The sequence below is a fragment of the Nansenia antarctica genome (assembly GCF_963989245.1).
Source record: "Nansenia antarctica genome assembly, chromosome: 1".
NCBI classification, from domain to species: domain Eukaryota; kingdom Metazoa; phylum Chordata; class Actinopteri; order Argentiniformes; family Microstomatidae; genus Nansenia; species Nansenia antarctica.
The window spans coordinates 57,516,734-57,529,233 of NC_137674.1; the positions used below are offsets into that span (position 1 = coordinate 57,516,734).

Here is a 12,500-nt window from a genome sequence, read left to right on the forward strand (position 1 = left end):
AGGTATGACCCTGTATGAACCACAGAGGTATGACCCTGTATGAACCACAGAGGTATGACTCTGTATGAACCACAGAGGTATGACTCTGTATGAACCACAGTATGACTCTGTATGAACCACAGAGGTATGACTGTATGAACCACAGAGGTATGACCCTGTATGAACCACAGAGGTATGACCCTGTATGAACCACAGTATGACCCTGTATGAACCACAGAGGTATGACTCTGTATGAACCACAGAGGTATGACTCTGTATGAACCACAGAGGTATGACCCTGTATGAACCACAGAGGTATGACCCTGTATGAACCACAGAGGTATGACTCTGTATGAACCACAGTGGTATGACTCTGTATGAACCACAGTATGACTCTGTATGAACCACAGAGGTATGACTGTATGAACCACAGAGGTATGACCCTGTATGAACCACAGAGGTATGACCCTGTATGAACCACAGTATGACCCTGTATGAACCACAGAGGTATGACTCTGTATGAACCACAGAGGTATGACTCTGTATGAACCACAGAGGTATGACCCTGTATGAACCACAGAGGTATGACTCTGTATGAACCACAGAGGTATGACTCTGTATGAACCACAGAGGTGTGACCCTGTATGAACCACCGTGGTATGACCCTGTATGAACCACAGAGGTATGACCCTGTATGAACCACAGAGGTATGACTCTGTATGAACCACCGAGGTATGACCCTGTATGAACCACAGAGGTATGACTCTGTATGAACCACAGAGGTATGACACTGTATGAACCACAGAGGTATGACCCTGTATGAACCACAGAGGTATGACCCTGTATGAACCACAGTATGACCCTGTATGAACCACAGAGGTATGACCCTGTATGAACCACAGAGGTATGACTCTGTATGAACCACAGAGGTATGACTCTGTATGAACCACAGAGGTATGACTCTGTATGAACCACCGAGGTATGACCCTGTATGAACCACAGAGGTATGACTCTGTATGAACCACAGTATGACTCTGTATGAACCACAGAGGTATGACCCTGTATGAACCACAGAGGTATGACCCTGTATGAACCACAGTATGACTCTGTATGAACCACAGAGGTATGACTCTGTATGAACCACAGAGGTATGACTCTGTATGAACCACAGAGGTATGACCCTGTATGAACCACAGAGGTATGACCCTGTATGAACCACAGAGGTATGACCCTGTATGAACCACAGAGGTATGACTCTGTATGAACCACAGAGGTATGACCCTGTATGAACCACAGAGGTATGACCCTGTATGAACCACAGTATGACTCTGTATGGACCACAGAGGTATGACTCTGTATGAACCTCAGTGGTATGACCCTGTATGAACCACAGAGGTATGACTCTGTATGAACCACAGTGGTATGACCCTGTATGAACCACAGAGGTATGACCCTGTATGAACCACAGAGGTATGACCCTGTATGGACCACAGAGGTATGACTCTGTATGAACCACAGAGGTATGACTCTGTATGAACCACAGAGGTGTGACTCTGTATGAACCACTTTGTTCAGACCGGAGACAATGAATGAATGTTAGAAACTGTTGTGAATGGATTTGACATTTGATTGTTATCAGAGATAGGCACTTCAGAATGGAGAGTGGGAAGGGGAGGGAGAGGGGGTGGGGGAGGACAGGAGAGAGAGACAGGGGGAGGGAGAGTGAGGATGGGAAGGAAGGAAGGAGAGAAATAAAAAAATAAAAAGTGAGATTTCTTTCCCGAAACGGAAAGAAATCTCAGACACAATTGAGTGAGTCATACTGTAAGTGGCGGGGGGGTTAGGGGGGGGGGGGGGGGAATAACATGGGTAACTACACAATAGATGGACCGTAATGGGAGGATTGGTTTCACACGAGCCTAGGAAGAGATTGAATTTGTGATTTCCTCATAAGAGTTCTGAGGAAGAACACAGAATGTGCTCTAGGGGCCAGATGGAACTCTCAGTGAATGGAACTGAAATACGCGATTGATTGGTGTTAGTTTAATGAAAGCATTCAGCTTTAATGTGCCGGGTATTTCCTGGTGTCTTTGATGACATCATGCCTGTCTAATCCTTCTCTCTCCAACTATGAGTGGGGAAATATGCATATGGTTTGAGGCTTTGGAGAATATGGTTTTTTTAATGTATATGGAACAAGATGTTCTTTTAAAGTGGGGAATCTTCAAAGTGTGGTGATATTGCTTCTTAAAAGTGTGTGTGTGTGTGTGTGTGTGTGTGTGTGTGTGCGTGTGTGTGTGTGTGTCCGCGCGCGTGTGCATGTGTGTGTGTGTGTGTGCGCGTGCGTGTATTGTTTCTGAGCTTCTGAGCATGTTACATTATTAATGCCTATAAACACTGTGATCTAAAAGCAGTGTATCACATTAATAAATAACAAAATCAGCCCACTCTTAGTCTGGTCTCCAGAGAGAGAGTGTGTTTATGCGTTTTCTCAGACACACCCTCAAGGAAGCAGATTTGAGCGTTGAAGCTGTTGAAACTTTAAAGTTTACAGTTCCAACACTGAAATCTGCTTCCTTGTGTCTAAATAAATAACTACACTCTCTCTCTGGAGACCAGGATGTAAGCAGCCCTAACAAACTCTGTTGGTAGGTTAGAGGATCGACTTCATCGACCAACAGAGTTTGTAAGGGGCTGCTTACACACAGGTCACTAACAAGCACTTCACACACTAGGACTGACCAGCATCTTATCTCAACATTCATCTATATTTCAGCATCATAAGCCCTCTCCCTATCGGCATTAGCAGAAAGCATACGCATATTAATTGAGAAGGTGCAGTGTTGTGTTATGCCACAAGGACTACTCCAAAGCTGTGATAGCCATAATATTATACCTTAATGATGATCTCTTATCTTTGTGCCTCCACTTCCGACACATCCCTCTCTGTCTGCAGCTGGAGTATAACCCTGTATAACTCTCTCTCTCTCTCTCTCTCTCTCTCTCTCTCTCTAGCTGGAGTCTGGAGTGCCCTTGCCCAGTCCGATGGACCTGATGGGGAAGATCCTGGTGAAGAACAAGAAGAAGCACCACAAGTCTGACGGCAGCAGCAAGAAGAAGCTGTCTGAGCAGGTCTCCAACACCTACAGCGACTCCTCCAGTGTGTGTGAGCCCTCGTCCCCCAGCACAGGTATATTCAAGCATACACACACACACACACACACACACACACACACACACACACACACACACACACACACACACACAGTCACACTCATCCTCATCATGCTCATTGGGCACAAACTTTATTATATGTGAAAGCGGGAACAAGTCGGCAACCGGTGAGTAATTCGGTGAGTAATCCCCACTACTACCTAGTTAGTGTAGGGTAGTGGGGATTACTCAGCGAATCCAATGCATTGCAATGTTTTGGCTTGACTAGCGAGTGTGTCATTGATTTTCAACAACGTTGAAATCGATTTACACTTTTCAGAATAAAAGTCTGAACATTTTGATTGGTTGCCGACTTGTTCCCCCTTTCACCAGCTGCCGTCATATATGTGAACCCTGTGAAACACTCTATGAAGTCCCATGAAGATCAGTCACACATATTGAACATCTGTTCGATTCAGAAGCGCTACAAGTTATCACCTGTGCCGTTGGCAGAATTACGATACCGATCCAGCTTCATAAATCGGACAGTTGGAAAGAACATGGCTTTTGTTTATCATCCATCACTTTCATGACCCTCTCCGTCAGTGAGAGGTATTATTGGATATTTCACTACAACTACCACCCCAGGCTCATACACTATAACAGGGCTGCCCTTTACGCTGTCCAGCAGTCTGTGTGTATATATCAGCTGCACATTTATTGCTGCCCCACTGCCACAGGGCTAGGGGTTGGATGGGAGCAGGCAGTCAGGCAGGTGTGTGTGTGTGTGTGTGTGTGTGTGTGTGTGTGTGTGTGTGTGTGTGTGTGTGTGTGTGTATGTGTGTGTGTGTGTGTGTGTGTGAGCGAGCGTGTGTGAATATATCAGCACTGTAGACATGGAGATCAATACCCGCCTTCACAAGGAATTGGCCAGTATCCATCAGCCTTTGGGTTCTCAGAGTGGAGCATTCTCCAGCCATATACCAACACATACTGCCCTCTGGTGGTGAATGATGAGCAACACATGTGTTTGGCCCTACACTGCTGAAGACCATGCAGGTCTTATTAGCGGACGCCTTTATCCAAAGCGACTCACAACAGTGGCGACTGCTGCATCCACATAGAGGCAGCGGTGCCAGTCGGCCAGCAGAGGTGGAAGAGTGGAGTAATGTGGCAGGTGTTTGGGGGCTGACCATCGCTTGCAAGTAGGGAGGGGCTGTTCCCTTTGAATGAATGAATGAATGAATGGTCTTTATTGTCATTGCTACAGTACAGATACCAAACAACGAAATTTAGGAGGGGTGGCTCCCCTGGTGTTAGGAAAGGGGAAAAAAACACTTTTAGAAAAAAAAAATCACAAGAAGGGAAGGAGCTGGTTTACATAAATAAAGGCTATGTACACTATCCACTGTACTATACTGTACAGACAGACGACTAGGGTTGTCATATTGCACAATAGTATTATTCCACATTTATTTAAAGTGTCGCAGTTTGCAGGCTTGAAATGTACATGTTTGTGCCTCAGCACTACACCTGATTTTTTTCAGTCCAGCAGCTGCCATCAATCCGTCCAGACTGTCCAGGGCCCAGAACTTAGGTCTTTGCTGTGTTCAGGGCCTGGACGGCCCTGTGGTAGAAGCTGTTCTTCAGTCTGTTTGTCCTTGCGGCCAGGGTCCTGAACCGCCTTTTCGAGGGCAGCCTGGTAAAGTGTTCGTACCCAGGGTGGGTCGGGTCCCTGGAGATCTTGGAGGCCTTCCTGAGACAGCGTGTGTTGTACAGCTCTTCCAGAGAGGGGAGGGGGGCGCCGGTGATCTTCTGTGCTGTTCTCACGACTCTCTGTAGCGCATTTCTCTCCGCTGTTGTGCAGCTGGAGAACCAGTTGCAGATGCCGTAGGTGAGGATGCTCTCCACTGCGCCGCGGTAGAAGGTCACCAGTATCTCCTGCTTGCTGTGTTCCTTCCTGAGGACTCTCAGGGTGTATAGCCGCTGTTGTGCCCTCTTGATGGTGGCTTTTGTGTTGTCCTTCCAGGTCAGGTCATCCCGCATGTGCATCCCCAGGAATCGGAGGGTTGAGACTCTCTCCACGCTCTCTCCGTCGATGAGCAGGGGCTGGATCTCGGACTTTTTCCTCCTGAAGTCTACAATGATTTCCTGGGTCTTTGACTTGTTCAGCAGCAGGTTGTTAACCTTGCACAGCTTGCTCAGTTGCTCTACCTCATCCCTGTACACCGCCTCGTCCCCCCCCGAGATGCATCCCACCACGGTGGTGTCGTCTGCAAACTTAACGATGGAGTTGCTCGGGTGGACGGGGGTGAAGTCGTAGGTGTAGAGGTTGTAGAGGATGGGGCTTAGCACGCAGCCCTGGGGGGACCCAGTGCTGAGTCTGAGGGCTGTGGAGGTGTGGGGGCCCACCCGCACCCTCTGGGGGCGGTCGGTCAGGAAGTCCTTGATCCACGCACATATAGAGTGTGATAGACCCAGGTCTAGTAGTTTGGTCACTAGCCTGTCTGGAAGGATGGTGTTGAAGGCGGAGCTGAAGTCCACGAAGAGCAGTCTCGCGTAGCTGTTTCCCCTCTCCAGGTGGGATAGAGTGGCGTGGAGAGTTGTCGCGATGGCGTCCTCTGTGGACCTGTGGGCTCTGTAGGCGAACTGGTATGGATCCAGGTTGGGCGGGAGGCGTGTGAGTATGTGGGCCCGGACTAGTTTCTCGAAGCACTTCATGATGATTGGTGTGAGTGCCACCGGGCGGTAGTCGTTTAGGCAGCTCACCGTGCTTTTCTTCGGGACTGGGATGATAGTTGAGGTTTTCAGGCAGGGTGGGATGGTGGCCTGGGACAGGGACTGGTTGAAGATGTTGGTGAAAACCCCGGCCAGCTGGTCGGCGCAGTCCCTCAGCACCCGTCCCTTTACCGCCCGGTGAATCTGATGCGAGCTCCTACTGGAAGCCAGTGAAGTGTGCAAATGAGGAGGGGCGACATGGGAGAATTTGGGGCGATTGAACACCAGACGGGCGGCAGCATTCTGGCGGAGTTAAAGTGTTGTCGAAAGAAATAACTTTTCTTGAAATCAGGCGAATCATCTCATTCTTTCTTTGTCCTCCCCTATCCCCTCCCCAGGCTCCACCAACCAGGAGGTGGTAGACCCCTCCCAGCCTCTAGATGGCGCTGAACTCAGACCACAGGGCCGGAAGTCCATCGGTGAGTCACCCTCATCAGAGTCTCGTCCTTTTTGCTCAGTACCAGAACACTAAGGTGTTGAAGAGCCTGTCAAATCGGGCGCTAACAAACTATCTTGTGTTTTTAGGGGAGGTGGAGCCAGAGAGTGAGGATGACGATGATGACGACGACGACTGTAAAAAGGGCTTCAACGATGAGGTGTGTACAGATTTTAATCTATTTCCTCTGGTGGCTATTGTTTACGTGTGCCGAGGCTGCCCCCTAGTGGCCATCTCTGGGACGCACATGATGGAGGGAACAGGCAGCCAGGCTATTGAGTATACACATCACATGCTCTCTGACTCTGTGTTGTTATGCATGTACTGTCCCAACTGGCCCAACGTGGTGTTATTATGTGCGTGTGTGTGTGTGTGTGTGTGTGTGTGTGTGTGTGTGTCTGTGTGTTCTCCAGGGCACGGCGGGCAGTGAGGCGTTTGCCACTGAGGAGATGTCCAACCTGGTCAGCTACATCCAGCCTGTCAAATTCAACACCTTCGAGGCGTCCAAAAGTAAGACCACACCACCAGATCGAAAACAATACAAAACTCAAGCGCTCCCTCTCTCTCTCTCTCTCTCTCCCTCTCCCTCTCCCTCTCTCTCTCTTTCTCTCTCTCTGTCTTTCTCTCTTGCCACCATGTTAGTACTGTCTAAAGCAATCAATCAATCAGTCAATAATTCGAGCATCTAGTCAATGAATACCTCTTCACCCCCCACTACCCCTCTGTACAGTTCCTCTACTGTAAAAAATAAATAAATAAGTAATCCTTCCTTCTTCTAGCATTGTGACTGCCAATGGCCCCTGGTCCTAGAATATATTTCTTTCTTCTGATGACTGATCTTCTGATGACTGAAGCGTCTGCTAAATGTCAAACATGTACAAATCTGTCACTCCTAACAGAGATCAATCGCAGCTATCAGATGTCATCATTTGTGGAGACCAAAGCCTTGGAGCAGCTCACCAAGTCGCCGGTGGAGTTTGTCGAGTATCCATATCTCTATTACAAGTGGAATTTACTGAGAATTGTCTAATGATGTAATTCTAGGTTCATCTAGGACATGTGACCTTTGACATAGGTCAAAAAAGAACCCTACTCCCTCCTACAGTCAGTCATGTCATCAGTGATCATTGTGTGTGTGTGTGTGTGTGTGTGTGTGTGTGTGTGTCTGTGTGTGTGTGCGTGTGTGTGTGCGTGCGTGCGTGTGTTTGTGTGTGTGTGTGTGTGTGCGTCCGTTCGAACATGCGTGTGCATGCGCCTGCGTGCATGTCTGTGTCTGTGTGTCCGTGAAAGTTCTTCATCATGCTGTCTCAATCCTTGATGGATACTGATTTATCATGGCCGTTTAGCACTATTTTAAAGCTACGATCTCCATCCTGGACCTTTAACCAAGCCTGTTCAGATACAACAAGCTGCAGCTGAGCAGGATCTACCCTAAAGGCACCAGGGTGGACTCATCCAACTACAACCCCCAGCTCTTCTGGAACGCAGGCTGCCAACTGGTTGCCCTCAACTTCCAGACCATAGGTAATATAAGGACTACATCAACACAACCGCTTTACCCCTGCTAAAGTATATTCCCTTGAATACCTTTGTCTGTGTCCAACAAGTGTTTTTTTGTGAATGGTTTATCCGTTGTCTCCTCTCCTCACCTCTCCTTCCCTGCTCTCCTCTCCTCCGCTCCTCCGCTCCCCTTCCCTCCTCCCCTCCCTTTCCCTCCTCCCCTCCCTTTCCCTCCTCACCTCTCCTTCTCTGCTCTCCTCCCCTCTCCTCCTCTCCCCTCTCCCACCAGATCTGTCTATGCAGTTGAACCTGGGCATGTATGAGTACAATGGGAAGTGTGGCTATAGGCTGAAGCCAGAGTTTATGAGACGGCCGGACAAACACTTTGACCCCTTCGCTGAGCGCACTGTTGACGGGATAGTGGCCAACACACTGTCCGTGAAGGTATGTGTGTGTGTGTGTGTGTGTGTGTGTTTGCGTGTCTGGGTGTGTGTGTTTGCGTGTGTTTGCGTGTGTATGTGCACGCGTGTGTCTGACATGCTGTCAACTCAACCATAGTATAACTGCATTGTTACTTTTTGGGGAGAAAAAGGTCCTGCCAGGTCTTTATGTCGTGTCTCTCTTTGTCCCAGATCATCTCCGGTCAGTTTCTGACAGACAAGAAGGTGGGGACGTACGTAGAGATAGATATGTTCGGCTTGCCGGTGGACACCAGGAGGAAAGCCTTCAAGACCAAGACGTCCCAGGGCAACGCTGTCAACCCTGTCTGGGAGGAGGAAGCCATCATCTTCAAGAAGGTCAGACACCGCAGCACTCACCGTTCTCTTCAGTTCCACTACTTCCCCACCTGATCAATGGAATCTCCATAAAAAATGACAAAAAAGAACTACAAATCCCATGTCTGCCATCAATACCATCTTCAAAATATGTTGTTGTCATGCAATTTAATTGTGTCGATGGCAGACATGGGATTTGTAGTTCTTTTTTGTCGTCTTGGAAGCCGTGTTGCGTGTCGGTAAGTGTGTTTGTTCCCATCAGGTCGTTCTACCCACCTTGGCCTCGCTGAGGATAGCTGTGTTTGAGGAAGGAGGGAAGTTCATCGGCCACCGCATAATTCCTGTGAATGCCATCCGCCCAGGTGAGGCCTGACTGTCTCCTACATTGAGTGACTGACTGGCTTACCGGCTCGCTGGCTGGCTGGTCGGCTGGCCGGCTGGCTGGCTGGCTGAATGGCTGGCTGGCTTACTGGCTGGCTGGCTGACTGACTGGCTGGCTGGCTAGCTGGCTTACTGGCTGGCTAGCTGGCTGGCTGGCTGACTGGCTGGTTGGCTAGCTGGCTGGCTGGCTGGCTAGCTGGCTGGCTGGCTGGCTGGCTGGCTGGCTGGCTGATTGTCTGGCTAGTTGGCCCAGGTGAGGCCTGACTGTCTCCTACACTGAGTGACTGACTGGCTTACCGGCTCGCTTACTGGCTGGCTGGCTGACTGACTGGCTGGCTGACTGGCTAGCTGGCTAGCTGGCTTACTGGCTGACTGGCTTATTGACTGACTGGCTGGCTGGCTAGCTGGCTTACTGGCTGGCTAGCTGGCTGGCTGGCTGACTGGCTGGCTGATTGGCTGGCTGGCTGGCTGGCTGACTGGCTGGGTGGCTAGCTGGCTTACTGGCTGACTGGTTGGCTGGCTGACTGGCTGGCTAGTTGGCTTACAGGCTGGCTGGCTGACTGACTGACTGGCTGGCTGGCTGGCTGGCTGGCTGGCTGACTGGCTGACTGACTGACTCACTGATTGACTGACTGACCAACTATACTGTGTGCGTGTGTGTGTGTGTGTGTGTGTGTGTGTGTGTGTGTATGTGCGTGCGTGTGTGTGTGTATGTGCAGGTTACCACTACATCGGCCTGAGGAATGAGAAGAACCAGTCTCTTACCCTACCTGCTCTGTTTGTCTATGTGGAGGTCAAGGACTACGTCCCTGACACATTTGCAGGTAAAATGACCCTCGAGGTCAATATTATCTGAGACCTTCTGAAGTGAATACAGTCTTCATTGTGTTGTCTTTCAATTGATGGCTTATTACACTGTAGGCCTAATGCTGTAGGATTTGCCGTAAGTGGATTACAGTTAATTGAATTGAATTGGATTGAATTTACACAGACTTATTTCCCGACAGATCCCCCTACCATATGTTGATAGGAGTGTGTACAGATGCAGTAATAATACCACATTTTATATCAAGGTCGGGGCTGACATCTAGAAATATTCAAACGTGCCGCCACTACATGTGATAATCTGCTACCTTAATTCTGTATGGTAAAATATGATAATAAGAGACAAAACACTTTTATCTATGTCTTTTTATTCATCGTCTATTATCTATTTATTTCTTATACATATCTATTCTTGTCATTTTTATTTTCTTCCTATTCTCCTCTTGTTGTATTTTTGAATGCTGTATGTAAAGCACTTTGAATTGCCCCTGTTGTATGTGCTATACAACTAGCCTTGCCTTAAACCACATGATGCCACTGCTCTTTCCTATTGCTCAGATGTCATCGAGGCTCTGTCCAATCCCATCCGCTACGTCAACCTGATGGAGCAGAGGTCCAATCAACTCGCTGCTCTCACCCTGGAGGAGGGAGGGGAGGAGGAGGACAGCAAAGAGGTGTGTGTGTATATGTGTGTGTGTGTGTGTGTGTGTGTGTGTGTGTGCGTGTGCGCGCGCGTGTGCGGTGTGTGTCTGTGTGTGTCTGTGTGTGTGTGTCTGTGTGTGTGTCTGTGTGTGTGCGTGCGTGCGTGCACAAGTGTGTGCGTGCGTGCGTGCACAAGTGTGTGTGTGGGTGTGTGTGTGTGTATTAGATATACTTGCGTGTATGGTCTCTGTCATCTCCACACTAATCAATCAGAAATGGATCAATCAGAACCTCCCTAGGCGGCACACTGCTCCTCTCTGAACCGTTGATTGGGTTAGCTATTGACCAGGGGGGGGAGTGGGAGGAGAGGTAGGAGAGGGGGGGAGAGGGGTGACAGATGAACGGGGAGACAGGGCTTAGAGAGACATCAGGCTAGGCAGGAAAGGAGGGGACTCCGTGGGGGAAGGAGGCGGGTCTTGAGGGACCTCTCGAGCCTGATTCGCCAGCTGCTAGCTGGTCCTCCACTGGTAGCCAATCAAGAGCGATGGTAACCGAACCTACACCATGGTAACGGTCACCTGGGGAAGTTGTGGAGCTTACTCTGGAGTGTCGGAGAGCAGAGAGAGAGAGAGAGAGAGAGAGAGAGAGAGAGAGAGAGAGAGAGAGAGATAGAGAGAGATAGAAAGAGAGAGAAGAGAGAGGAAACAAGAGCAGAGGAGAGCAGATCAGATACTTTCTGTAGTAATTCTCCTCTCCTGTCCACAGCTTACTCAGGGAGCGCTAACCCTGTAGCAGGTGATTGAAGTGAATCACCTTGAGAGAGAAAGATAGAGAGCGAATGCTGGGAGAAGGTACAGTAGGGAGGACGCTGTGAGAGAAGGTTGTGAGAAGGTTGTCTGAAGGCTGAGTATGAGCTGAGCCATGCTGAGAGTGGGGTACCAGAGCTATGTCTACAAGGTCTCCAACAGGCAACAGCAGGTACTGTACACTACTGGGCTGAGCCACGGTACTGGGAGAGAGGTTGTGTGTGTTTGATGGTTTGCGGGGGGAATATGTGTGTTCTGTCTTTGTGAGAATTTTTTTTGTGTTTTGTGTGTTTGGATGGGTGAGAACCCAATGGTTCAATTTGGCAACATCTTTTTTTCTTTTCTTTTTTTTCTTTCTTTCTTTCTTTATTTACCAGGGACAGTGCACATTAATCAACAAATCAGTTTCCACATCAATGTAAATGCGCCAGAGTTAGCTCATGAGCTAATTTCCATCTGTAGTCCCTGAGCAGGCTATTACAAAATGAATGGTGTAGTGTCATTAAAAACATCAGCAAGCACAACAAAGCGACACAACAGGCAATACACTACATGACAATACAAGACAAAGCAAGACAATACAAGATAAGCAGGCACAGCAAAATGCATTATATTGCAATACAGTACAAAAAGAGATAATACACAGATACATGACAAAGTGACGAATATAATTAAAAACAGTGTTTACGAGGAGTGCCTGAAATGAGTATGATTACTCATGATCACAAATTTGGTTTAGTTTAAGCCACCCCTTAAGTTTAAGTTTAAAAGTTAGAAAGCTATTGCACTGTCTTAGATCAGTAGGAAGGGTATTCCAGTAATGGATGGCTCTGACTGAGAAGACTGTTTGCCCAAACTTACTACGTCTAAATGGTAAAGGTTTTGTAAAGGGACTCAAGTGGCCTCAGAGTTATTGCATTCGCTTGTGAACAGCTTGTAAAACAGTATGATATATGGGAGAAGATGTCGCATTCTACTTTGCTGTGCCTTTAGAATATATAGTTTAGTTTTAGTTTTATAGTTAGCTCCATAGGTGTATGCAACAGTTGGGGGACTCACCTCATCCGCTGCTAACGTTGACCCCCAGCCTGCGGTCAGATGAGGTGATTCACAGTAGACGATGATCAGAACCAGGGTGTTCTTTTATGTGATTGGCAGGTGGAGGCAGGTGGAGACGCCCCCTCGGAGCCCAAGGTTGACCTGCCAGCGGAGAACGGTCTCACC

At 48.6% G+C, this 12,500-nt stretch overlaps 1 protein-coding gene across 1 annotated transcript in view; it reads left to right on the top strand.

Annotated features, from left to right (window-relative positions):
* Window positions 1–12,500, top strand: part of plcb1l (phospholipase C beta 1-like) — a gene marked incomplete at both ends in the record, with an annotated part of 147,655 nt that overhangs the window by 113,624 nt on the left and 21,531 nt on the right. Inside the window, 12 exons of the mRNA XM_080538783.1 lie at window positions 2,995–3,169; window positions 6,249–6,329; window positions 6,436–6,506; window positions 6,760–6,856; window positions 7,246–7,330; window positions 7,746–7,870; window positions 8,136–8,290; window positions 8,479–8,643; window positions 8,885–8,984; window positions 9,723–9,827; window positions 10,387–10,502; window positions 12,435–12,500. The exon at window positions 12,435–12,500 is cut by the window's right edge and continues 58 nt beyond it. Of these exons, the coding sequence (XP_080394909.1) occupies window positions 2,995–3,169; window positions 6,249–6,329; window positions 6,436–6,506; window positions 6,760–6,856; window positions 7,246–7,330; window positions 7,746–7,870; window positions 8,136–8,290; window positions 8,479–8,643; window positions 8,885–8,984; window positions 9,723–9,827; window positions 10,387–10,502; window positions 12,435–12,500 (1,341 nt within the window). The remainder of the gene's footprint in view (window positions 1–2,994; window positions 3,170–6,248; window positions 6,330–6,435; window positions 6,507–6,759; window positions 6,857–7,245; window positions 7,331–7,745; window positions 7,871–8,135; window positions 8,291–8,478; window positions 8,644–8,884; window positions 8,985–9,722; window positions 9,828–10,386; window positions 10,503–12,434) is intronic.